The sequence below is a fragment of the Vespula pensylvanica genome, chromosome 6, assembly GCF_014466175.1.
Source record: "Vespula pensylvanica isolate Volc-1 chromosome 6, ASM1446617v1, whole genome shotgun sequence".
In the NCBI taxonomy this organism is placed as follows: Eukaryota; Metazoa; Arthropoda; class Insecta; order Hymenoptera; family Vespidae; genus Vespula; species Vespula pensylvanica.
Window position 1 is genome coordinate 8,278,521 of NC_057690.1, and position 26,287 is coordinate 8,304,807.

At 32.2% G+C, this 26,287-nt stretch overlaps 4 protein-coding genes across 15 annotated transcripts in view; 1 reads left to right on the forward strand and 3 right to left on the reverse strand.

Annotated features, from left to right (window-relative positions):
- Positions 1-97: 97 nt before the first annotated feature.
- LOC122629906 (NCK-interacting protein with SH3 domain) lies at positions 98-3,848 on the forward strand. The gene is made up of 9 exons (XM_043813798.1): positions 98-240; positions 329-513; positions 575-1,432; positions 1,507-1,709; positions 1,780-1,883; positions 1,977-2,195; positions 2,270-2,442; positions 2,536-2,633; positions 2,704-3,848. Exons 1-9 carry the CDS (start codon positions 216-218, stop codon positions 2,792-2,794), a joined length of 1,956 nt encoding a protein of 651 aa, XP_043669733.1. The 5' UTR covers positions 98-215; the 3' UTR covers positions 2,795-3,848.
- A 75-nt stretch (positions 3,849-3,923) lies between these two features.
- Positions 3,924-9,731, reverse strand: LOC122629911 (troponin C, isoallergen Bla g 6.0301). 2 transcript variants are annotated; one of them, XM_043813803.1, is made up of 6 exons: positions 9,446-9,731; positions 8,095-8,125; positions 5,736-5,879; positions 5,337-5,456; positions 4,628-4,759; positions 3,924-4,308 (listed from the first exon to the last, which is right to left on the reverse strand). In XM_043813803.1, the coding sequence occupies exons 1-6, from the start codon at positions 9,467-9,469 to the stop codon at positions 4,280-4,282; spliced, it is 480 nt and encodes a 159-aa protein (XP_043669738.1). In that variant the 5' UTR covers positions 9,470-9,731; the 3' UTR covers positions 3,924-4,279. The 2 variants fall into 2 exon arrangements, with proteins under 2 accessions (XP_043669738.1, XP_043669739.1); XM_043813804.1 differs by having other exon boundaries at positions 9,467-9,725.
- Positions 9,732-12,341: 2,610 nt separating this feature from the next.
- Positions 12,342-13,418, reverse strand: LOC122629910 (translocon-associated protein subunit gamma). The gene is made up of 4 exons (XM_043813801.1): positions 13,163-13,418; positions 12,811-12,938; positions 12,643-12,734; positions 12,342-12,562 (listed from the first exon to the last, which is right to left on the reverse strand). The coding sequence occupies exons 1-4, from the start codon at positions 13,290-13,292 to the stop codon at positions 12,364-12,366; spliced, it is 549 nt and encodes a 182-aa protein (XP_043669736.1). The 5' UTR covers positions 13,293-13,418; the 3' UTR covers positions 12,342-12,363.
- An 878-nt stretch (positions 13,419-14,296) lies between these two features.
- Positions 14,297-26,287, reverse strand: part of LOC122629901 — an 85,861-nt gene continuing 73,870 nt past the window's right edge. For all 11 annotated transcript variants that reach the window (XM_043813777.1, XM_043813779.1, XM_043813776.1 and 8 more), the window contains 5 exons: positions 22,068-22,398; positions 18,281-18,504; positions 16,763-18,080; positions 15,972-16,445; positions 14,297-15,855 (listed from right to left, as the gene is read on the reverse strand). In XM_043813777.1, the coding sequence (XP_043669712.1) occupies positions 15,238-15,855; positions 15,972-16,445; positions 16,763-18,080; positions 18,281-18,504; positions 22,068-22,398 (2,965 nt within the window). In that variant the 3' untranslated portion in view covers positions 14,297-15,237. The remainder of the gene's footprint in view (positions 15,856-15,971; positions 16,446-16,762; positions 18,081-18,280; positions 18,505-22,067; positions 22,399-26,287) is intronic.

The window sequence follows — 26,287 nt, forward strand, 5'->3', positions numbered from 1 at the left end:
AAGTGCGTTTGAGATCACGGTTATAGAGGGCTCCTCGAGATCCCTTCGAAAGCATATATTGTTGTGTATCTATGAAAAGGAGCAAGAAAACTATTATGTCGAGCAGAATTGAAAGTGAAATGTTTGTAACCTGCGCCGAGTAGTTTCCTGTCTGTCTAGCTTTTATTTGGGCGTGTCCCTGGCGAAAGTACACTGTGCATTTGACTATCCGAACGATGGGTGACAATAGTGTAAGGTTAGGTGAGTTTACGATCGGTTTAGTTTCGCATATTAAACGATTTATTTGTTCTTTTGCGTTATCTTAACATTAAAATTTTTTCGTACTTAGAACATTATGAAATGCTAAAGGCATTATACGACTTCGATGCCACCTTCGCTAAAACTCTCAGCTTTCGTGAAGGAGATCATTTTATATTCCATCAGACCAATACAAAGCAAAGAAATTGGTGGCAAGTAGTGAATAGTAAGGCTCAGGTTGGATATATTCCATCTAATTATGTCACTACCGTAAAGGTATGTCAAGTCTTTCGAATGTTCTATCAAATTCTTCTTTATATCACCTGCTGATCATCAGGTACAGCCACAATTTTTCATCGACTTTTTGGATGGATCTATACTACTTCTACAATCGGAAAGTAATAAAAGCGGCGATACGCATAAGCAAGATTTATTATCTAATTTGCTGACGAGAAGAAAACAAATAGTGTTACATAAGAAACAACAAGCACCAAGTCAGAAAAAACAAGCACCAATGCCTCCTGACTTTGGAAATACTACTCCTACCAAAGAAACTATTCCTTCTTCTATATGTCCTAATTCAGAGGGAGATGTCAGACATATACAGAGTAATACTTCTTATGTAACAGCACAAACGACTCTTCATGGTAATTCAGATCAAGGAGAAGTATATAACACACAGTGTCGACGTCAGTCTGGAGCTGAACAACGTAGACAGTCTTTTCCTCGTCAGTCTAGTTCAGAGACAGTTCAAAAAACTTATCCTACGGCGCCTGAAGTACGTAAGAGTCCTCCGCAGACTAGTGCACGAACATCTCCTAATGGTTCGCCTGTAAAAACTAATTCCTTGTGTAATATAAATTCCAAAACGGCTTATCAATTACTCGACAAAGTTCGTCGAAATACTCAATTAAGTTATGATATGTCTAAAGTGGCAGTCATAGTTGTTGTATCTGACTTACAACATCTGTTACCTGAAAGTGTAAATCACTATTTTGAAGCATTACTGCAACAATTAGAAACGCCGCTAACAGTATCAAAAATGAATATCGAAGAAACTTACGATGCAAGTAGACTCAAAATTATTTTTACTGAACTCACTTCTTGTAAAGAAGATTCTCAGCAAAGAAATTGGATGCTTTACGAGGATGAATCTGTTATAGTAGAAAACATCACTGAGCTTACATCTATACTGGTATTATCTTTATACATAAAATTTGTTGAAGCATTTTAAGTTGATATATTCATGTAATGTTCTTCCTATCATAGACAAATGCAGATGCAAATGTTTCAAGATACATTTTAAAACAAGATCAATACAATGGTGTTAATGTATTAATTCAGTATTATCAAATGGAGCCTAGATGGACTATAAGACAATTATTGTTGCAATCATTTGGTGTAATGTGTAGTTTAGATTCTATCATTTTAACTATTATGTTAAACAGCATATTACCAATGGAATTAGCAAGGTAACATAGGTTTGCATAGTTTAATATTAAATATGCAAAACCAGAAAGTTTTTTTTATAACTTTGTTTAGAGATATGAGGAGTAATCCAAGAAATGTACAGAAATTAAATTATTCTTCATTGCTGCTTAGTATGATTTTTTCAATGGGTGAACCAATGCCAGTTACACATTGGGGTGAGTAAAGTAGGTAGTACGTTACATCTACTGAACTAGAACATTAATTTATATATTGTTTTTACGATTATCGCATTACGAAAATGATTACAGAACAACTAGGATCTGATTTTGTCTCGTTCCTATTGGATTTGATAGAAAATCCACCAGATTCTGATTTGGAAGATCAAATTCCTGATTTATTCATTAATTTAATATTATCATATAATTTGCAATTTACGAATTCGGAAAATCCATTAATAAGTGCATTAAAAGAAAGGACAGTAGCAAAAATTTTTACTGAAAAAATCCTGTTTCTGTTTAACAGAGAAGGTAAATTATTTTTATCGATTTTTATAAAAGGAAAGGTGGAAACGTATTTTTTATAATATTGTAATATACCACAGAGGATCCAGTAAGAATATTTGATCATGAACCACAACCTCCTCATTCCGTATTGAAATTGTTTATTGATCTATTTAATAACGATTATACAGCAAGTCTTTTCTATACTAATGATGTGAAAGTTTTGATTGAAATTATTTTGAGGCAACTTTTTGATATGTATCCTGGCGATAAGGTAAAGATTTTCATGAGGTTCATAGTATATCTATATTGATATTATTAAATAATGAATTAATCTTACAATAAATAATAATTATTTTCTATATAGCGCAGACAATATTTAGAACTATGTCGTAGAGTATTACGTACTTCAAATTATAATGAACATCGGCATCAATCCGAAGATCTCTTAAAATGCTTTACAAGGTAAAAAAGAGATATATGATGATTTATATAATGAATGATTTATATAATTTTTATTATTTTATACATGTAGGATATTTTGCGAGGAAACGACTGAGAGTCAAGAGGACCAACGATTGGTACGTGAAATTAGCAATGAGTTTCCACATTTGTTTAAAATGTGACCTTTACTTTCATCCTCCGATAATAAAGACTTGGAGGAAGATGATTTACAAACTCTCGTATAAAGCACAAAACTTGAAAGTAGGACTAGGCAGATATTTACTCGACTTTCTGGTGAGAAATCTTCCTTATTTTTTATAACTCGCCTTCTCTAATATACATATATTATATATTTTTTTTGCTCAAAAAAACCACTATCAATGATAAGATGCACACTATATGAAAGAATCTCGATGAGATATTCTATTTGCCGAGTTGATGTCATTTCTTAGATTTATGCCTTCGGTAGAAAAAGTGTTACCTGCTAATAGTGACAGATATGTGATTACATGTTACCAAAATGAAGAAAATTATCGTACATATATATCATTATATATGTACGTGTATCTACCTATATATCATATGTTTAGCGTTATTCGAGAGAAATTTCTCATTCCAAATACGAGGACCATGACCATATATTATCGTCCTATTTTACCCTTTGATATTTAAATATGAGTTAAAACAATTTAAAACAGTTAGATATAATAATGATCCTATTGCGAAAGATTATTTGCGAATTTGTTGCATTTTTGGAACTTTTAATGATATTAAGAAAGAAAAAGACGAACAATTTAGTCTTACAAATAGTTATATATCTTCGTGTTAAGCATAATCTAGTCGAGGACTACATATATTATATATTATATATATATGTGTGTGTATATATATATATATATATATATATATATATATATATATATATCGGAATAGAACTTTATCATCACGTTTCTTATCTTTACGTGCTATATTCTTTGGCAGAATCTATTTCGATAGAATCGAACATTTAAAATGCAAGTTTACGTGAAAACGCCTCTGTGCCACTTACAGTTATCGAATTTCCTAGTCTATCGCTAGTAACTATATTTTTTTAAAAGTATAGTAGTACGTTATGTTTACACGACTATTAGACAAATTAAATTAAGCGAGTCAATTTCAACAAAAAAAAAAAAAAAAATGCTACTAATGATATTATAATTACCATCAAATGTTGAACGAATAAAAACGTTTAGGAGATGTCTACATATCTATTTAAAATCCTGTCCTTTCTTTGTCTGATTTTAGAAATAAAAGATAAATGATATTACACACTTTTTTTCTCAATGTGTTTTTATTAACAACAATAAATACTGTTTATGGAAAATATAGCAGGCATGACGTCAGTAATGTAATCAAACGCACAAAATGTATGTAAATCTGCTGTAGTAAACATAAACGCGTTAGGAGTGTATACGCATTATCTAACAGCAGGTTCTCCTCTCAACTTTCATCTCTAAATATTATCATGGTGACACTATGTGTTCCACGTTTACTCCATCGAACGTTTAGATATACGCGAGTAAATTGTTTATAGCTTTGTGTGATTCGATAAACGCGTGGCGTTTTTTTAAAGAAAAAGAAAACAAAAAATTCACAGTAGCTCACGCTACCGGATAATTTGGCCAAGATTATTCTCCGGTCATCATTTCCATAAATTCTAAAACAAAAAAGATAAAATTTATTTAATTAATCAAAATAATATTTACTTAGATAATATATAAGCTTAGATAACATAAAACGTTTAGCAAGATAATAAATAACTTATGCAGCTGTTTCTATGTATCACAAAAGAAGAACATGAAATGCCAAGTCTTTGATATTGAACTTGAAACACGAATATATACTAACTTCCGTCATTTTCCAAAATTCGACGATTTCCGAAAATTACTCTTGGAATCAATACGTGCCAAATCTATATTTTAGAAAACTAAATTCTTTGTTAATCATTAATCAAAAGATATTATGGATATAAGTACCATCGAAATCTACGGTTCCTGAACCATCAGAATCAATTTCTTCGATCATGATATCCAATTCCTCGTCCGTTAATTGGTCATCGAGTTCTCTTAAGATTTCACGCAAGCAGGTGGTTGGGATGTATCCATTACCTGTTATAAAAATGATAAATATAATATGAAACGATGTTTTAAGTCATCCTTTTTATTTAAATTTCGATCTAAATTTTTCTCTCTCTTTTCTGTCTTTTTTTTTTTTTTTAGATCCTTCCTAAAACTAGATCTCTACAGCGTACATTTTCTAATGTTGTATAGTTAGCTATTCCCGTCCGTGTTCCATTTCGTTTCGAGTTAAATTCCCGCGAATTTCTTCTTCCTTTCTTTAACGTCTCTATCTATTTATCTAACTCTACCTTCTTCTTCCCTATCACCCCTTTAGTCCCCTTTTATCTCTTTCTACATCTTACGACTTGGCCAATCTCCAACTAAAAGCGAAAACTACTGAGATTATCCAAGGTATTACGACGTCGTAGATCATTTTATGATATGGAACGTAAATCGTTTCGATACGATCGTCTTGCGCGCGTTAGTTATTGGTACTATCGTTATTATTACTTCTTGGAGAAAAAAGTTAGTAAAAAGTAGACAAAATTTATAAAAAAAGTGTTCACATTAGAATTGTAGAAAGTTTTATTTGAACGAATATTTATTTTCTTTGGTATGCATTTACCTTCCTTGTCGTAGAGCCTAAAAGCTTCTCGAAGTTCCTTCTCAAGTGCTTCGGCATCTTCCTCAACGATGAATTTCGCAGCTAAAGTGACAAACTCTTCAAATTCCAAACGTCCTGATTCTGAAAATTAAACGGGCATATTGCATATTTATTTTTTATATCCCTTTATTTTTTTTCAAAATTATTATAAACAGTCGAACGACTCTATAATAAGGGAACGTTGTTAAAACTAGATATATATATTATTTCCTTATAACGCATATATTTATAGATAATTATTTTCATTTAGAGAATAAAAATATTCTTTTTTTATCCAATACGTATAATGTATATTGACATTATAACAGAATAGAATTTCTATTAGAAAATTTATAGATTAATATCATTAATGTCACTCACTGTCAGCATCAACTTCTTCTATAAGCTCATCGAGAATTTTCTTGTTGAACGGTTGTCCCATAAGTCGAAGTATATCAGCCACCATGTCGGTGGGAATGCTGCCACTTTTTTCTCTGTCGAAGCTGTCGAAAGCTTTGCGAAGGACTGGAAAGAAAAAAATGAAGATTGAATTTTTTTATTTTTTTTTATTTTTTTAAGGATAAGGAAAATTCGTTGAATTTATTGGGAAAATATTTTCTTTTTCTTCCTTCCTTCCTCTCTCTCTCTTTTTCTCTCTCTCTCTCTTCTCTTTTTCTCTCCATCTTCTTCGTCTTCGTTTTCGGGTTAAAAAGCTCGTAGCTCAACGTTGACGCAGTGCGCCATCGCTTGCGATTCAAATTTAGATCCGATGTTAATGCCCTTCCTTACCCTCGCGATTTTGGCTCTCGGAGCTTATTTGGCTTTCTATATCATCGCTCATAGTCGTTTACATCGTTTATTTACTACTGTCTCGAAAAAGAGAAAGAAAGAAAGAGAGAGAGAGAGAGAGAGAGAGAGAGAGAGAGAGAGAGAGAGAGAGAGAGAGAGAGAGAGAGTGAGAGAGAAAACCAGTCCTTTACCAACGTAAAGCTACGATCATTTTTTTTTGTTTAATGACAAAATTAACTAATCGATAAAAAAACATTTGTAAAATACGAAGATTACAAAATTGTGTAAAGGTCGTCGAATCTTTTTCGATATTAAATATAGTTCTAACTGCGTTGGGTTGTTTTACGATTTGGCACAATACAAAATTTTCAAGCACGACAACAAGCAGTATAACGTGTTGTTTAATTTATCGTTCGTAAATAAACAATGAAAACAACTGTTCTTCACTTTTCGAATAGTAGGCAGAGTTATTATAGAATGGGTTTTTTTTTTTCATTTATATTTGATCATTTCTTTTTTATTTCTTTTTTTAATAATTTTCTTGTTTTGAAGATATCCCAAAAGAAATCTTCTGGAAAATAAGGAAACAGTGTTATTAGAATATCAAGCGAATAATCTTGAAAGAATCGTTTCCTTCATTGAAGTTATTAGATTCTATTTTTTTTATTGTTTTTATTTTCTTGTTTTTTTTTTGTTTTATTTTGTATAAAACCTGGAGAAGAAGTTTCTAGCTATTTTTATCAATCCGATTGGATTCGAATGAGCAGCGATGGACTGATCGATCGTCATGCGATATCTTCCAAACGAATGAGGCAGAGAGAGAGAGAGAGAGAGAGAGAGAGAGAAAGAGAGAACACAACACATGCAAGCTATACTTAGGTACCCAGCAGCTGCTCCCAATCGAATCGAAGCTCAAATAAACTCGAGTACCTTTGTCGAGCCACGTTAGCCGCGTTAACAGCATGAACTTCGAGGATGGAAGGGACCTTACGATCCGATTTAGAAATCCTCTAGTTTCCTAACGTTACTGCCTTTCAACTTCTTACGAGTCACGTGCGTTCATTTTTAGCCTTTGAAATGATGTTAAACCGAACACCTTTCTGTAGTTAACCCGTTTTGAACTTTACAAAACAAAGATATGAAACGTACTAGATTATTATACTTTATGTCGAAATAAATTTATTATTTAACTTATTTTTTTATTATAACAATTTTATTTATTTTAAATAATTTTGTATTTATTTAAATAAATTTGTTTATTTGAATATAACAAATATTTTAAACGTAAAAGTAAAGGAAAAAGAAAAAGTAAAAAATGTGTATACAGATATAAAGGATAAAGATTGAAAGAAAACGAAGATAAAATATGTTCGTTCGGTATTTATGTCTTTGTCTTCGAGATTTTGATACATTTGCTGTAAAACTAAATACGTACTGTTCGTGCTTTGATGTTACAATAAAGTCATGTAATAACTACGAAATATTTTTTCAAATTTCTTTAAATTTTTTTTAGAAAATTATTAATTAAAATTCGTAGCTTGTTTTTGATAATATAAAGTTATACTGTAAGTTTGGCATTATACAATATTTGTTAAGATAAAAATAGAAATAAAAATTCGATTAAAATTGAATTACATTAAACTACTACTATGGAGTGATTAACTAAAACGTGACCGAAAGTACAGCTAGCTACTAGCTAGCTGAGCAAGCAAGAGGGAGAAAAGGGAGAATACGAAGAAGGGTAGAGAAGAGAAGCGACTAAATTTAGTCGGCCACACTGAAAATAAGATACGTTTTCCGGAACGTCGTCATCCGAGACTCGATCGTGAAACAAATCATGCTTTTCATCGGATGATCTCGTCTCAACGTGTTTTATACGATATTTATTAAAGGAAAAAAGAAGAGAAAGAAAGAGAGAGAAATAGAAAAAGAGAATCGATTCTTTACTTACCAGCGATTTGTTCTGGAGGCAATTCGTCGGCCTGTAAAATAAAAATAAAAACATATCGAACGATCAGAAATGAAATTAATTTGTGATCATCGTCGTCGTCTCGCCACGAAATGCAACAAAATAATGCGAGGTGCAACAACGATGTTTTAATTAGGACGATGATTTCGAGTTTGATATTTCATTTTCTTTTTTTTTTTTTTCTTTCTTTTCTATTTCTTTTTCTTCTGTGTGTTTTTTTTTGTATTATTATAGCGCAATCAAATTAAGATTTATTATGTTCAATGACAAGAATTTCTGTTATGTTGATTACGTGCATTGTTACGAACACCGCGTATATTTCCTTTTATTTTTTTTTTATTCTTTCGTAAAATTCGTGTAAAATTTTTAACGTCATTCGTATACTGCGTGTAAATTTAAAGTTTTGGTTGACGTCTTCTTTTACAAATTACGATGATGGATAAAATAACACTTTCGAGCGAATACCTGTGTGTGTGTGTGTATATTCGCGAGATATTATAGAGAGTGTATTATGTACACTTTGTTGCGTCGTGGGATTATTCGGACGATTAATCAATTAAATTAACGAAAAGATCGTTTGATTTTCGATGTCGTTTCTCCGATCGTTCGGTCCATTCATGTTTCTTTTTCTTCATCCATTTTTTTTTTTCTTTTTTTTTAATAAGACGAATTTGATAAAAATCGAAATTATTTTTAATTAGCACGATCAATTGGAGAAACGTCTTCGAAAAAATTCGCCGTCTAAGAAACAATCACGTTTCCAGGACCTCGCACCTCCTGAACATGCTTTTTTCATTTGTTATCTTCGAAAAAAATCCCGCGTTTTTTTTTTATGTTTTTTAACGAAATATCTTTTTTATTGCACCAACACTGTTTCGCGCGAATATTATTTTTATTTTTTACTTTGTTTCATGATTTCGTGCACTAGAGAGAAGAAGAGAGAAACAAAGAGAGAGAGAGAGAGAGAGAGGACAATGGAAAGAAATAGAAAGTAAAAAATATTAAAAAAAAACCAACACCGAGATGAAACCAATTAGATGAGGAAACACGTACACTACAGTAAATTGTTTAAACAAAACATGCCAATAGAAAAGAAAAGAAAAAAATTAGACCAAAAATAAGAAACGTAGTAATTAGATATACAAAGTGTTTTTGCGTGTATACGTAAGAATGAAAATATAAATAAAGAATAAAGAGAGAGAGAGAGACAGAGTAAGAGAGAAATAAAGAACAAAGAGAAAGAGAGAGGTAGGTCAAGAACAATTAAAAAATATAATAAATAAAAGATAGTAGACAATAGGAAAACGTGTATGTTACCAGGGCGACGACTTACGATATCATCGATTGAACATACCATGATGGCGACGCGGTTTTTTGCTCTTTTTTATATATCTTATATATATATATATCTATATATATATACGTCTATATGTATATATCAGGCTCGATATTATACAAGATCGACACAATCTGTGATATTGATCGAACGCTTGGATTTACGGTCACTCGATTATAATATGGAACGTTTGAAGAATTATAATGTGCGATTAAAAAGTCGATATTAATCGATATGAATCGAAAATTGATGAGATTTCTTTTTTTGTTTCTGTACGAACAATGTTACGAAACAGATAGATAGATAGATAGATTAACTCAGATCGAGAGATTAATGGCAATAATAATAGTAATAGTAATAAAAAAAAAAAAAAAAAACAAAAATAAAACAACAGAAACTGTGTAATCCCAAAAAGTCGAAGTCTGTTTTTTTTTTTTGTTTTCAACTCGAGCCTGGCGGACGAGCTTAAAGCTTTACGAACACTGTCAAGAGATGCGAGAACTGCCGCGGTAATATTCGAATGAGCCGATATAGCGGTTGCGTACCGATCCCGGACCGCGCCCCGCAACTTCCAGCCAATCACAAGCTTCTCTCTTTAGTAGCGGGCCTTAGAGATTTCGGAAGGGCGCTTGCGCTATTTCGGGGACATGATACGACCACTTGGCATTTTCCTCTTCGTTTCCAGGACTCTCTTCGGTTTCTCTTTTATTCTTTTTATTTTATATTCTTTTTCTTCTTCATCGTTCGAAGATAATCTCTTTTTTCTTTTTTCTCCTCTTCTTTTCTTTTCGCTTCTTTCATCTGCGTTTTCATCGATTCGATTTGATCGTTTTATTTTGAGAGCCGAATCGAAATTCGTTTTTTAAAACGTATCAACGAACGAATGGTACGGATATGTGAATGAACGATTGGATCTTTCTTTTTCTTTTTTCTTTTTTATACACTTGTGAGACGCGTGACCGTGGATCACTCTGAAAAGTGTTCGTTCTATCGCAAATCATTCGAATATTCCGTCGTTACGAAAATAGAGAATCAGAATTCCCTAGTCCACCGTGTAAGCAACAGTAAAATTTTGAAAATGTATATGGTGCACGATGCATTGGGTTCGTATCGATATCGGATTTTGCAATTTAGAGGGGAGATAAAAAACTTTGCCATTATAGGATCTTCGTGGCAATGTTTTCTATAGTTCTTAATGTTTTACGACTTTATGTTCTAATTTTAAGACGTAGATAATATTATCTTATGGCATTGGATTAATTCGAGTAGAAGTGTTTATAAAAATAGAATTGTTGTTTTTCGACATTGCTCAAGTACATATTTTGCCTGATCGAAGAACAAAGCAGGGGCTGTGTTGTTTTCAAACATAGGAAAGATTTTCCTTTGCGTTCTTTGCCAGGAAGCTTTCCGAACATCTTTACAATGCCAATGCGGTAGTGATGTGAAGAAATTCGTTAGGATGTTTACCAGACTTTTAATAGAATATTTAATAGGATTTTAACTATCACCGTTGTTAATACACACTTAAATGGTCAATCGTCACATTACCTATATCGTTAGTTCGAACGATTTCGAATATTTCTGTTTTAATTTGATATAATCTTAATATTTTCGTCTTGTTTCTCGTTGGAAGTTAACTACTTCTTAAGTTGCTAAAATGCAAGTAAATCAGAAATGTTTACGAATGCCTCGTTGATTCTCAACGGTCCAGTGATTTATGAATGTGATAAACAATAAAGCAAACAAGTAGCACAACGTAAATTGTACATCTAACGAAGTTGGATCAATGCGTTTGGAAAACTTCCAAGGTGCATACTCTTAACGACATCTTGAGATGTACGCGAATCTCAAGATATGATTCATCGGTATGGTGAAAACATTCGAAATGAAATGAAATCGACTACAATGAGACTAAAAAATATTGAACGATCCTTGTGATACGTCAAGTCTTGCTTTGAAACTGATACCTGGCCAAGTGTTTCAAGTTACCATTTATCATTCAACCATTTTATAATAATCTATAACCTTTGGAAAGTTTGTGCTAATAGATTTTCCCAAAACTGCGCGAGATGACTTGACACGACGATATAGTCGAGCCAAGTAACATTGATTTATTCCTGTCAGATTCGAAAGCAATGGGACTTTACTGGACGGAAAGACAAAAACCTTCTTGATTTATAATCATTAATTTGCACTAATGAATTAGTCACATCTTAGACACTAATTTAAATTAACAACGTTATATTCATAGATCTAGACATAGCCGAGGTCAGTTATTAAAACAAATAAATATGTTATTGTAAACAAGTTTCTACATTGATTTGTCGGAAGGAATAGGGTACCGTGCGCGTTAAATATATTTAGTATTTTTATCACAAACGGATAAACATTGCTCTTACGATTTTCACGAAAGCATACGAGTCCAGACTTTATTTCGTCGGTGGATAACTTTTTGGCTCCTTGCCCATTTTAAACGCGAGACGTATAAAACTTCAGACAGGTCTACGTACGTCGATCCATATGTACATATAACCGGGTACGATCTTCTCGTTTTTCTGCGACTCATAAACTACGTTACTTCGCGCTACAAGGCACTTTGCTTCGTCATCTTGAATTATTTCACGACTATGAACCATCTCGGAGGAATACGTAAGTTGTAAAAGTTCTAATAACTTACATAAAATGATTTTTAATTTAAAAAAAACTTTCTCACGATTATGAAATAATTGTCATAATATAAGTTATGTAAATTATTGATCGTTTATCAATTTAATTAATTCATTTCATTCAATTAATACTCGTCTATGATTTCTATGATTTAATTATAAATAGTTTATTATTTATATAAAAAGATTTTTATGTAGGTAAATTTTTTTAGAAATGAAATAATCAGTGGAATTATTGAATTGTTATTATTATTGAGAACCTGTAGATAATAATGCTAATAATGCACTAGTAGCGCCCACAGAAAGTATATAATTTACTGCTGGAGAGAATGCTCTTAATATATAAAATGAACATACTATGACGAATGCAAGGAATAAAGCATTGTTGTAAAAGATAGAGAAGGTTGTTGCTTCGTAATCAGCCACTTCATTTTTCTTCCATAAAATCCTTAAAAAAATACACAATAATATATTAATTTTAGTCTAGAAATAATAATACTCTGTATAAAATTATAGACGATTTAATACCTTTCATCCTTTTCTTTTTTACTCATTTTCTTATCCTCTGCAAGCTTGCGGTTCATTTCTTTAGTAACTGCATCTTCTCTCTTTACTGCGATCTATTTAGTAAAAACATGATTTTAATACAATGAAATTTTATGTCAATAAGAATATATAGTTACAAATTTAACGTACCTTGTGTTTGAGAATAAATTTTGTATTCTTATATGCAAGAGCAAGAGTATAAGTACTTATTAAAGTGACCAAAACGAAAGAGATCAAATTAGCATATAGATCAATCATATGAATCCTCCAGAATAGCCCTGTAATATGTATAAATCGATGGAAATAAATGATTTCAAAAATAAGATTAAAATAAAGATTATAAATTTGAGGTTAATTATAGAAATTATTAAATACTAGTAAATTCGTTTAACAAAATGTAAAGCCATGAGATAAAATCTACTTAAAATGAAAAAAATAAAAATTTCAAGTTAAAAGATAATATTTAAAAGTTATAAAATCTGTACAAAATTATCATACTTACAAATTGGGATCGCAGAGACGATAAGAGCATTACCATAAAATAATGCAGAAGATTTGGTAGAAACGTTTCTGGAAAAATCCTGAAGTAGAAGTTCTTCCTCTTTAGTAAATGCTTTTGATTTTCCTGACATTTTTGAATATTTTTTAATACAAAACAATCGATTGACACAGACACTACTCGTACAAAATCAAGTATCCTTCTGTTACAGTCGAATTCGGCACATGCGCAGAAACGTTGAGAGTGTAGCGCGTGTGCCGACGTGTCAAACGAAACGTCACTTAGGTTGAACATGTAGACGGTGCTCTCTACCGGAGTTTATTGAAACCTATTGGTCACGTGATGAATTAATGGAGGCAAGTTTCAATTTTTGTTTTTAGAACACTAAACGAAAATTACACAATTTTATTTTATATATTTTTAAATATTTATGGATTACTGATTTTATTATACTTACTAAACCTTATCAACTTGTTTAATTACCAATTTTATGTGTAATTATTTTTAGGTAATGTAAAAATTCTAAAACTTGAAAACATTGTTTGCTTTATTGTATATTCCTTTCGTCCTCGTAGTAGGTACATGACAGCATCTAAAATGCTCATTCACAATCCACTGAATTTAACGTTCACTTTCACACAAAGACGCTCATATCCTTGTATTTTTTCTATTTCTGTGTTATTTTTTTTTTTATCCTACTCGTACATTCGCTCTTCTTCTCTCATTCATAGATAAATAAATTATAGGCTAATATTTACAATATCTTAATAGTTTCTTTCTCTTACTTAATAGTCCTTTGTCACTTAATAGAGATGTATTTTGTAAAGAATCTAGAAATATTGAGCTTGGTCTGGTTGATATACTTAATATATTTGTCATTTTGCTTTTGAATCGCGTATAATGTGTATATATTATGGATACACATAAACGCGTGTTTTTTAAAATCATTTGAAACTTTGCATCGTATTTATCAAACACGTCTATTCATTTGTGGTGCAGCTTTTAAAAAGTTAATCGTGAACGAGAACAAAAGATATAAGCAAATCATTTGGCATTGTATAAACGTAAAAATTGACATCTTCAAAACTTTATATGTAATTTGTATTTTTTTCTTTTTTTTTTCTTTTTTTTTTTTTAAATATTTTTATATGAGATAATTCATCGTAACTTTATTGTATATTTTACTATAATTTAATAAATCGTATCGATGATTAAAATTTAAGATACTATAAAAATATTTAAACAATAATAATTATAAATTTACCCGATAGCTTTTGTTTCATTCGATAAACATGGGAAACATTGTCGAATATCTTCTCAAAGGTAAAGATGTGAGAAAGTATATTTTGCGAATAAAATTAAAATATTTTTTTTAACTAACATTAATAATAACGAATTAATAGGACAAAGAAGTCGATGCGACGAATATTTTAAAGAATTGTCGAAATGACGAGTGACGATTTGAAGTAAACCTTAGCCGACAATAATTTTGTTTGATCATTCGATAATCGCTACGTGTAATATATTTGAAAGTGACTATTTGTATTTGCAAGAGAAGAATTTTAAAACGAGTCTTTAGTCAAAATAGAAAAAAAGAAGAGACATTTTACGATCATTCAAAAAACAAAGAAAAAGAAGAGGAAAAAAAAAAGAAAAAAAAAGAAAAAAAGAGAGCATGTATAAGTAAACATTTTTAAATTCAGAATTCGAAAATAGAAAAGAAAAAGGCATTGTGTGTTCACGAAAGTTGTACGTACATTTGGATTCGCATTAGAAATTAGAATCCTTTCTGTAGAAAACGAGCGACTATTCTGCAATTCTCCTCTCTCTCTCTCTGTCTGTCTGTCTGTCTGTCTCTTTCTCTCTCATTTCACATGCGAATTATTTTCAATCTTGAACTCGATCAAGGAGAGCTACATCATAGTCTCGCTACGACTAGTCAAACTATCAAAGTCTAACTGCAAGTAAGGACAATCGTTTTCACAGAAAGTTGCACTACCAGCTGCTGCACTTCTCCAATCGTCGGTGCGCATTGTATTCGTTAAATAACAGAATACTTCTAGGACCTCGTTAATGCGCTAGGAACCTGGGCTAGCATTTTCGCTACTTCTCTGTCTCGCCTCGAGCTCTTTAGCAAGCATCGTAGCTTCCCAATCCTTGGCACATTCACTTTTGGTATCTTCGTCGTCGCTATCGCTACCTTCTCGACAACCACCCTCATCATCTTCGGATTTGCTACTTTCGCTGTTGGATTCCAAATCTATTGCAACTTCGTCTCTCCACAAACTTTGTGGGACTATCGATCTTGGTAATTCCTGTAACTCTAAAGTTTCCTCCTCAGAATGTTCTTCCCAGGATCTTCTGTTGTGCGAAGATTCGCTCGTTGGCGAAGGTCGTCCATAAGCACGTGAACGAGCTGTTAAAACAGTATCCACCGAGCCATCTCTCATAAAAGGATGATCTTCCCTATCGTCGTCATCCTCTTCCTCGTTATCATCGTCTAAATCTTCCTCGAGGGAAGCGTCGTGTTCTGTACTGTCATCGCCAGTAACAACTATTGCTTCGTCACCTTTTCTTCTTTCATTTTCTTCCAATTCTTGTATTCTTCCTTGAAGTTGTGAAATGATTTCATCTCGTTTACGAATCTCTAATTCCAACGAGACGAATTCCCGTTCGAATTTATTTTGAATTTCCTCCTAAAAACAACAAAGAGAGAAAGAAAGAAAAAACAAACAAATCAGAACAAAACAAAGATAAATAATACATTTCTGAAGATTATTATAATATAGAAATGCGATATGTGTATACTTACTAAACGTGCTTGTATAATTTTTTTGATACTCGATACGAATTCTCCAAGATATTCCTCTTCTCGTTGCCTAGTCTCCATTTGCAGAATAGCCCCACTGCCCAGAGGACGGAAAGTAATTTTATTGGGCGGTGGCAGCGAGGTCTGTTCTTGAGATTCAGACAACTGATCGCCGAGAGGATAATTTCCTGGGCTCTGCTCGGACGGTGGACTTTGTAATGTATATTTATTGAAGGTTACACTTTTCGACAATTTCGTATGCCTAGCAGCATAACCCTCGATCGTTGGTGCTCTCATTAATCGTCTTAACTCGGCAGTAGCAGCTTCACGATCAGGTATACTCGTTGCTGAAGTATCCGAACTACCTGTTCTACTACTTGCTGAGAGTTTCTTCAAGATGCTCTTTAAGTCTCGCCTTTCGAGTGTCTCGTTTTCTGGTGATAATTGTTCCGCTGGTGAAGATGGACTCTTTAGACCCTGTTTTATTTAAAAAATATCTCTATTAGGAAAGTATTTATTTGGAATGGTATTTGACTTGTTCGTGAAGTTTTAAAGGATGATCTTATTTGATACTAGAATTATTAAATCGGTTCAACTGACGGATTTTAGATTTCTTATTTTACAATAAACAAAATCGTGATTATTAAAATAATATTAAATTATTTATTTATTATTACGTAAGTATCCATCAAATTGACAGATATGGTAAAAACAGATCGTTACTTTTTAATGTCAACTATTTTTGCTCAAATATGTCCAACAATTTAATAAAAGATTTTGTTAATTCGACGTACCCGTATTTGATTGAGTTTAGCAAGTTTCCTCGCGTATTCAATCGCACAGGCTTCAGAATGGCTACGAGTGAGACTTCCATCGAAAGTAGTGAAATCAGAATTTTCACCGCAGTCTAAACTAGAACTTCTTACTGCTTTCTCTAGTTCGGCAAGCTTTTGCCTTTCGTTCAGTATCTTGAGCTTCTTAACGAACGGTAGGCCGCAATATTCTGGCGACAGATCGTCGACGGAAGCATACATTTTGGTTTGTTGTCTGAGATGAGCAAGACTTTGTTGTTGTTTCGTTTGCGGTCTTTTAATTGGTGACCTTCTTTGAGGTGAATTGTCCTTTATAGTCGAAGACGACATCAAAAAAGTTGTTGTTGTAGTAGTAGTTAAGGAAGCATCTTTGAGCATGGCCCATGGTTTCTTAGCATTGGTAGTACCATTTGAGACAACAACGTCGTTAGTCATTGATGTATTTTCGATTGATGCGACTGAGGGTGAAGCTTTTGGAATTATCGGTGGTATCGCAACATTATTCGTAGATTGTAACTGTCGTTTCTCCACCAAAGACGACACTTTTGAAATCGACGTTTTATCGACAACCTTTTGTTGTGTCTCCTTCGAATCTTCCTGAACATTTTCCGTTACAGTTGTGTTCTTTGGTAATAAAGGCTCTTTCATCGCGGCTTCCTTTTCCGCTTGAGCTTTTGCCTCTTGTTCGTTTTTAGCTTTTAACAAGAGTACTCTTTGTGTGAATGATAAATTAGGATTAGTTGGGACAAGTGCTTCAGCCGGTGGTAGCTGTTGTTCAGACGCGTGAACTTGAGTTTCCATTAGATTACATCTCTCTTCTTGCTCTTCTTTCTCCTTGAGTAATTTCAGCTTTGAGAGAAGAGGTAGACCAGCACCCAGAGGTGACACAGGTGGTTCTTGTATCGCGTTTGTTGTTGCGGTATCTTGTACACCTTCTACCTTGTGTCGTTGTCTCTTCGTTGAACTGGACGGTGCTTTTGATGTCAACGGTTGCAATTCTAGACTCTCTTCTGGTCTAGTGTTACGTCTACTTTTTCTTAGAACGTTCTTCCAACCTTTCACATCGCTTTTTAACTTGTCCACGATTCTTTTACCGGTACTGTTGTCCGACGAGTCGTGTCCAGGTGATGTTGGCTGCCTAGATGCACGTGCTACTCTTTGTGCTTCCATCAATCGTTTTTTCCCGAGATTTTGTAAAATTTCTTGAGCTTCTGGATAATCCTTCATCGCTGCGAGTACATCCTCGCGTGAGAGACTAAATAATTCGGAATACCCAACCGATCGGACGTCTGCTGTTCGTCTGAAATTTTTATTGTTTTTATTTTACATCGAAATAATTCCACGATTCTCTCCTCTGATATTTCGATAGAAATATATGAAAATAGAAATATTCCTCTTTTTTTTTTCCTTAGAAATGAATAAGAAATCTCTTTTGTTTCTGATAGAAGTAACTACCTATAGGCATATGTTATTAGTAACATTAAATATCTCATAACTCACTTATTTAATCCGTCGAGATTGAGTATGCCAATTTCACCAAAAAAGTCACCAGCTTTCATCGTTGTAAGAACTCTTCCAGTTTCGCTGATTACCTCGAGTATGCCGTCTGCTATTATGAACATTTCTCTAGCTACTTCACCCTTACGGCATATAGAGTCACCGGGTGTGAAGATGTAGGCTTTCATTTTTAATACGAGGTCGTGCAAAAATTCTGGTTGACATTCCTGAAACAGTACCATGTGTTTTTTCTTTCTTTTTTTTCTTCTTTTTTTTTTTTTTCTAACGCTAAAATACATCAACGAAATTTTCTAACCAAAGAACAAAGTTTTTATTTTGGGGAAATGAAAATATTATCAATTACGAAATGAAAAGAAAGGAAAACATTAGACTACAAATTACCGATTTATTTTAATGTGGAAAGTCAACTCGCTATTCAAATTTCTACGTCTATATAAACGTGCGCTTACTGGACAAGTTAATTAAAAGTCATTATGAAATATGACGAGACCTTATTGAAACATTCTGAGTCGTAATTAAAAGTGACACAAATCTGCCAATTACGAATGCCTATAATAATAGTTAGAATATATATATATTTTTTAATTATTCGTTCGTATATGTATATTTGTATGCGAGTAGTAAAAGTCACGTAACGTCAAGCAATTCTTTTTTTTTTCAATTTTTGTTTTTTTACGCAATTCATTCAACTTCTTCATCTCAAACAGTAGATATTATCTTTAGATAAGGATTTGTTAAGATAAGAAAATAGCAAAAAAGAAAAAAAATAGAAAAGATCGAAATGATGAACATCATACGTTCATCGTAAACGCATCGTAACAGTTGCTAACTCAATTAAATAACGTTCTTTGAAATGACTCATGTGCTATCTCACGTAGCTTTTACAATTTCTAGCATGGTAGCTTTATGAAATTTTCTCCATCGAGAGGATGCAGTTAGAATTTTGAACGGTATATCCTACCTGTCGATATTTCGTCGAGTGCTATCAACCAAATTGCCAATAAGCGAATTTACATAAATTTTCCGAATAAACGTACAACGATATATACGGTGGGTCAAAAGTGATCCTAGGTGATCTTAAAAATCAATTACTCTTTTTCGTATCTTTCCAGATTAATTTGTCTTTCTTTTTATTTATTTATTTGTTTTTTTCTTTTTAGATTGTAAAATTATGAGCTTAGAAGCTTTTGATCTACCCTATATAATACTCATTGGTAATAATACACACGCTAATAATTTACTCAACATTATTTGTTACGTAGTATTTGAAATAAATGGATGGAAAAACAAATCAAAAGTAAAAAGGAGAAAAGAGGTTAAAGTTTAAAAGACGAAGGTGATAGGGGTCGTATCGGTGACCTCTTAGTCGATAGAACCATTCTTTTTTCTTCTTTTCTTTTCCTTCTTCTTTTTCTTCTTTTTGGTCTTCTTTTCCTTTTCCTTTCCTTTCTATTTCGTTCTGGGTGCTCTATATAAGAAAGAGGAGTCGAGTGGGTGGCACTCTCGAGGTAATGGAAATTCTTCGGATATTATTTTCATGATGATGCCCGCGTTGCCAGTCTCTCGATCTAACGTTTTCATTTTTTCTTCCTTTCTTCGGCATCTTTCCTTATATTCTTCTCATTTTATAAATCTTTTTTCCGTTCGAAGTGTCAACGGAGCTTTTTTTAACGGATTGTTCTTATTTTCTTTACAAAAGAAACTTACCAAAATTTTCCACACGTTCAGTTTCAATTGATTTTTCTTTTCTTATTTTTTTCCTTTTTTTCTTTCATTTTTTTTTTTTTTTGTTAACTTTAACACAGATACAATTTCAAAGTGTTAACTTTCCATTTAATAAATGATTGTATTTATATTTAAAGGTGTGACTTGTGTTTATATAGAAGTGTATATCAGAATTATTATTATTATAATTTTATACACGCCACGTAGAGTTCTGATAAATCTGGTTATCTGTTTTTATGCAATATTAAATGAAATTATATTTAACCTTGTATAACCTAATTTTTTTTTCGGATGCGGGATGAAGAGTTACTTCAAACAATAGTTATTTTTTCGTAAAAGCTTTTTTCGTGGAACATATTACATTATAAAGAATGTAGGTTCCTATTTAAAAAAACCAAAGTTGACCTTGAAATGACCTGGAAACCTTTCACTAAATAAAAAACAATAAGTGCCATAATATTTCACCCTTGAAATTGGATAACTCTTCTCTGAACAATTTTTCTCGGAAATGCTGTGTTTTTGAGATAAAAATATGTAACGCTATATTTTGAACATACGATATATATTATAATATAGTATTATTATATTATGCTAACTATAATTTAGATTAAAAAAAATAACATTAAACATTTCGTATGTTAACTAACAAAATAATTTTATAATAACATTAAATAATATAAGAAATAAATAAAATTAAAAAATACAGAATACACATATGCATGTTTGTTTTACTTTAAATGTATGTTTCATCTGCATGTTTCATCAAAGTAATAAATATACAATTTCTTTTACAAAAACTATAGATATACACGTACGTATATAGATACTTAAGTCTTCAAAGTTATATGATTTCATAGTGGGTTAATATGTCACTATAAACGAAACCATTAAAAATACATAACAAATATTTCGATTTTCTCTGAAGATCTTTTTTCCTTTTTATATTTTTTTTTGTATTATATATCGAAAAAAAAAACAACGAAATCTTTTTCCTTCCTTTGTATTTTTATAGCAGATAAAGTTGGAAGTTTTCAAACGTTCCTCATAAAAGTGAACGTTCACATCGATTCGATCATACTTTTTTTTCTAGAACGATGAACGAAGCCTCGAAAATCCTCGAAAATATATATGTAGGTAGCGTAGCTTTCTCTCGGAGATTTTTTCTTTTATTTTTGTTTATCGCCTTGCGAACGAATAAAAATGTCGCTATCGACGTTTCAGACGTCAATATTCCCCGATAAAATAACAAGCAGAACGAAGATCGTAGACAATTTCAAACTGTTCGTTGAATCGAACCTGCCTGCTGGTTGGGTTAAACTGAATTCTAGAAAAGAATCTTTGAGTTATTCTAACAGGGATGTTCTCTATCCTTCACAAAAACTTTATTGATCGTGGGTTGCCAAGAGGCGGACCATTAAGTAAATTTCAACTCGTTCCGGGTCACGTGAAATAAGACGAAAAATTGTATCATTAGTGATCTTCCCAGATGTTTACTCGAACTTAGATATTTTTTAAGAAAGAAAGATAAAGTTTGGAACTCGAAGAAAGATAAAGTGTGAAACTTTGACAAAAGTTCATTACATTAATTTATTGTATATATGTATATACGTATGTCTATATATTTCATTTTTTTTCAAAATGTTCTTATTATTCCGTATAGTTCCCATAATGCTTTACATTCAAAACTCGAATGTAATTTACTCAGGAAACGGTCTAGAAAGTATTGGAGTATGCTAGCAGCGAAGCATGACTGTAACAAGTTAGGTCGATCGCATATGTAAGAACATAAGCATGGATGTGGAATCAAAAGGAATCGGAATAAGAAATTCAGATATGTAAGGAGTTATAAAATGTAAATACAATAGAATGAGAAACGTGTGAAAACGAAAAAGAATGTAAAGAAGAAAAGAATACTCACACACACACAGACACACACATACGAAAAATTAAATCTAAATAATCTTTCATATATACCTTTGCCATTCTAAAATAAAAAGAAACAAAAAAGAAAGATAAAAAAAGTAAAGAGATCAAGTGATCTCACCTGAAAAATGGTAACCTTCTTAAGTACAGCAAGATTGACGTGTAAAGCGAGTTCTGTCTTGAGTTTATCAGGAAGTAGACCCAAAGCAGTGTTGATATCACCACCACCTTGAATTCTACCACGTGACCAGCTGTAGTCGTACCACCTGAGAACCCTCCTTTTCATTCCACCAGGCACTTTGTGATGCCTCATATAAGTCTTCGCGCCATCAAGCAGTCTCTCGAACTCCAATCGATTAGCGTTCCTGTTGGTGATCACGTTTCCAACCTGTCCGACGATCGTTGCGAATATGAAGACGCCGATCAGGTAGCTGACTATCGTGAAGACATACCTGCGAATCAGGAAGCGAGAAAAAGAGCCAATCAGTCCAAGAGGGATGTGATCAGTGTCCTCGATGATTTTGACGAGCGGCCCCCGCCGGAGCCTTTCTCTCTTTCTTTATTCATATCCTTTCTTTCTTTCTTTCTTCCTTCCTTCCTTCCTTCCTTCCTTCCTTCCTCTCTCTCTCTCTCTCTCTCTCTCTCTCTCTCTCTCTCTCTCTCTCTCTCTCTCTCTCTCTCTCTCTCTTGTACACACATACGAAAACATACACGTACATATACTTTATTTTCTCGTTCAACCTCATTGCTTCAGGTTCTCACTTTACTTTCTATCTCACTCATACGTACATATTTTCTTTCTCTACCCCTATCTCACTCTCTTACATACACATACGTACATACTCTCTCTTTTTCCCTTTTTCTTCCACGTTCTTTCCATTCCAAAAATTCTCTTCCGTCTCGTTTCCTTTTCACCCTTCCGGCACGAAATTCTTGTTCTTTCGACGACCTCGAACCCCTTTCCTACCGTTCTGTTTCTCTTTCTCTCACTCATTTTTTTTCTCTCTCTCTCTCTCACACATACATACACACGCAAATACACATCTACGTATTGAGATCCACCCCTTTTTTCTTTCGTGCCCGTTTGCTTCCTCTCCTTCTTCCTTTACCTTCTCGAGAATTTTCTTACGGTTGCGACCCTCGACACGGTATTTTCAGTCAATACACGTACTTTCTTTCTCTCTCTCTCTCTCTTTCTTTCTCTCTCTCTCTCTCTCTCTCTCTCTCTCCTTCTCTCTCTCTTTCTCTATCTTACAAAGAAATATCGTACATCGTCCTATCTTGTTCTTTCACCGTTTGCCCTTTACCCTATCCATCCACCTAACTCGATCATCGTATTTTCCGACTTAATGAAAGCGTGCGATACGATACGTCGAACGTTTGCGTCATTCACATATGAACTCGTCTAGTAAAAGTTCCTCCAAGCGAATATATTAATATCCTTCCTTGATCGATGACGTGTCTTTACGTCATACAAGATCGATGATGCTTCATCCTTTGACACGATACCATCGTACACTTCTTTTTTTTCCCTCTCCTGTCTATAAGAATAAATACGAAATTTTTCTTTTACGCATATGTCTTTTTATTTTCTATTTTCGATTTTAAGTTATTAATTTATTCATCGAAGGAAAACGTTCGACTTCAAATATTCGAAATGTATTTTAATTAGAAATTATACGATATGAACGATTAGTTAGAAAGCTAGATTAGTAAGAAAGCTTTGAATAAATTAATGACAATTGGGATGTGTAATATTTTATATTATTTTTTTTGTTTTGTTTCTATTTCAAAGGGAACGTTTTTTCGATACTATCTTTATATTTCTTTCTGTTTTTTTTTTCGATTTTCGTTTGTTAATCGGGTAAATTTTTTATCTTGCACGTTTAAAATTTATTCGAAATAAAAATCAAAATGATATATGGATGGACGTGGGAAAATTTGAATAAATTACTGAATTATAAGGTATATTACATTTTGATTTATTATTTCACACTACTGAAATTATTTGATCTTATTATCGAAAAATTGCAATTTCTTTTGAAAAGTTAATTTTTCTTTTCTAATTAACAGGACAAGAACATAAATTTCAGATATCATAAAAAATTGAACGATGTAAAATTTTTTCCGAATTTTTTGGACGGTATAAAATTGAACGATATAAAATTCTTTCTACAATTGTATTTTCTACACCTTTTAAGACAATCAAAATATAAGATCAATTTATTATCGATACTCTATTTCGAATCGAGATGGCCATTGCTGTCGATCGTATGTGTATCGAGTTTATCGAAGAAATCGAGAAGGAATCAGAAGCCCGAGGCTAAGTCCATGGAACGGAGAAATTAGGTTTACGACTTGACCTGCGGTGAAGTTATGCGAGTGTGATCTCGCGAGGATTTGTACGAACGTGAACGAGTTTCGAATGTAACAATGTAATAGCTAATCTTGTTCGTTCGTTTCTTCCTATGTTACGTTAATTTTATTTTATTTTAATATCAGTTTTACTCTAAGAAAAATCATCAATTACGTGAGTTTACATTAATTTATGAACGGAAAAGACCGTTCTCACTAGATCTATCAATCAGGCTAATTATTTACAAATTGTAAGATTTATTGCTTGGCTATCAACATTAACGAAATTTCAACAAGTTAGTCGAATAGCAAATTTAAATTTCTAGATGGAATCGGGCTTCTGCTAAGATATACTGTTATTTCCTGTCAATTCCGTTTACTTGATGCAATACATTAAATTAATTTCGATCGATCGATCGATTGGTACACTAAAATTTACTGGACGATTTAGAATTCATTTTATCTTATGCCTGAAAATCCATAGGAGAAATAAATCGTTATCTTCGTATGCGCGGAAGAGAGAGAAAGAGAGAGAGAAAGAGAGGGAGGGAGAGAAGGAAGGGGAGGGAGACTAGTATGAGATGATCATCGTCGAACATGTATATATATATATATATATATATATATATATATATATATATGTATGTATGTATGTATGTATGTATGTATCTGATATTCGTATTACGAATATCGCTGTTATCTCGGTGATCTTAGGAAATCGTTCGATCGTACATATGCTTATACGATATCGATAAGAATTTTTGAAACATTACTTTCAAATCTATCAAGAAATGATGACAATAATCGAATAAGTAAATCTTTTTAAAAAATTCTTTTTCTCTTAGTTAAATAAATAATTTCAGAAAAGAGATGTATCAGAAAACCAGATTATATGTCTATTATTGGCTATGTGAATCTTTAATTTTTGCCAGAGAATGGAAATTCTTGTTTAACGTGGATAGAAAATGTCTCGAAGAAATTTTCTTTCATTTCACGAAAGAACGAACACAAATAGTTTAATCGAAGTAATTTCCTCTCTTACGACAGAAATCATTTACTTTAGTGTAATCTATCTCTCGTTTCTCTCTCTCTCTCTCTCTCTTTCTCTCTCTCTTTTCCCTTCTACCTCTCTTTCTCTGTTAAGTAAGAAATTCATCGAGCTGGTCATTACATCTTTCGATATCCTACTCTCTGCCCGAAGGAATCAGGATTTTAATTCCAAGGGGATTAGCGTTCTCTCTACTTCCGACGAAATCGACTTGTCACAGTTTTTACCGAAACTCCTTTTCCGAAATTGCATAAATCCTTTACGAGATCCTTAAAACGAGTTCTTTACACATTTTCTGTTTAATATTAAAAAATTAATTTATACGATAAAAATAAAAAATATAAAAACATCAATGATAGATACAAATACAAACGAATAGAAATGTAATAAAGCGAGGTAATAAAGATAAATATAAATGAAAAATACAAATTTATGTTCTGCTTCATAAAAGAAATATTTCAATTAATCTAATTCAAAAAGTGAAAAATATTTTAATCATTATAATTATAATTATAATTCAAGCCGATTGATATATACTCTTTTAGCTATAAATAAATTATTCAATACTTATCTAATTTTTCACATTGGAAAAAAATTCTGTGATAAATTTATGTTTAAAAAAAAAATATTTGAATAAGTCGAGTTAAAATTCAAAAAATGTTCGAATCAATGTTTTGAAATTGAAATCGATCGATATTGATATAAGAGCGAATAATAAATTTATATTTCCTTTTAAACAAGAAATATTTCAATAAATCAAATTACATATAAATCGAAAAATGTTCAAATCGTTACAATCATAATTGAAACCGATTGATATACATTCTCTTATACGTAAGATTGAATTATTCAATACTTAGCTAACTTTTCTAGTAATTGAAATTGATTGATATATACTCATTTACCTACAGAAGCGAATTAGTCAACACTTAATCTAA

What these genes read in the sequence shown, in the direction of transcription:
- LOC122629906 (XM_043813798.1), top strand. Translation starts at nt 216, where the DNA reads ATGGGTGACAATAGTGTAAGGTTAG. An exon ending in ATTATGTCACTACCGTAAAG is followed by an intron (nt 514 to 574) that starts GTATGTCAAGTC and finishes GCTGATCATCAG; the next exon opens with GTACAGCCACAATTTTTCAT. An exon ending in TTACCAATGGAATTAGCAAG is followed by an intron (nt 1,710 to 1,779) that starts GTAACATAGGTT and finishes AACTTTGTTTAG; the next exon opens with AGATATGAGGAGTAATCCAA.
- LOC122629911 (XM_043813803.1), bottom strand. Translation starts at nt 9,469, where the DNA reads ATGGTATGTTCAATCGATGATATC. An exon ending in TATGTTCAATCGATGATATC is followed by an intron (nt 8,126 to 9,445) that starts GTAAGTCGTCGC and finishes TTTATTTTACAG; the next exon opens with GCCGACGAATTGCCTCCAGA. An exon ending in AGAAGAAGTTGATGCTGACA is followed by an intron (nt 5,457 to 5,735) that starts GTGAGTGACATT and finishes TTTAATTTTCAG; the next exon opens with AATCAGGACGTTTGGAATTT.
- LOC122629910 (XM_043813801.1), bottom strand. Translation starts at nt 13,292, where the DNA reads ATGTCAGGAAAATCAAAAGCATTTACTAAAGAGGAAGAACTTCTACTT. An exon ending in CGTCTCTGCGATCCCAATTT is followed by an intron (nt 12,939 to 13,162) that starts GTAAGTATGATA and finishes TACATATTACAG; the next exon opens with GGCTATTCTGGAGGATTCAT. An exon ending in AATTTATTCTCAAACACAAG is followed by an intron (nt 12,735 to 12,810) that starts GTACGTTAAATT and finishes TTTACTAAATAG; the next exon opens with ATCGCAGTAAAGAGAGAAGA.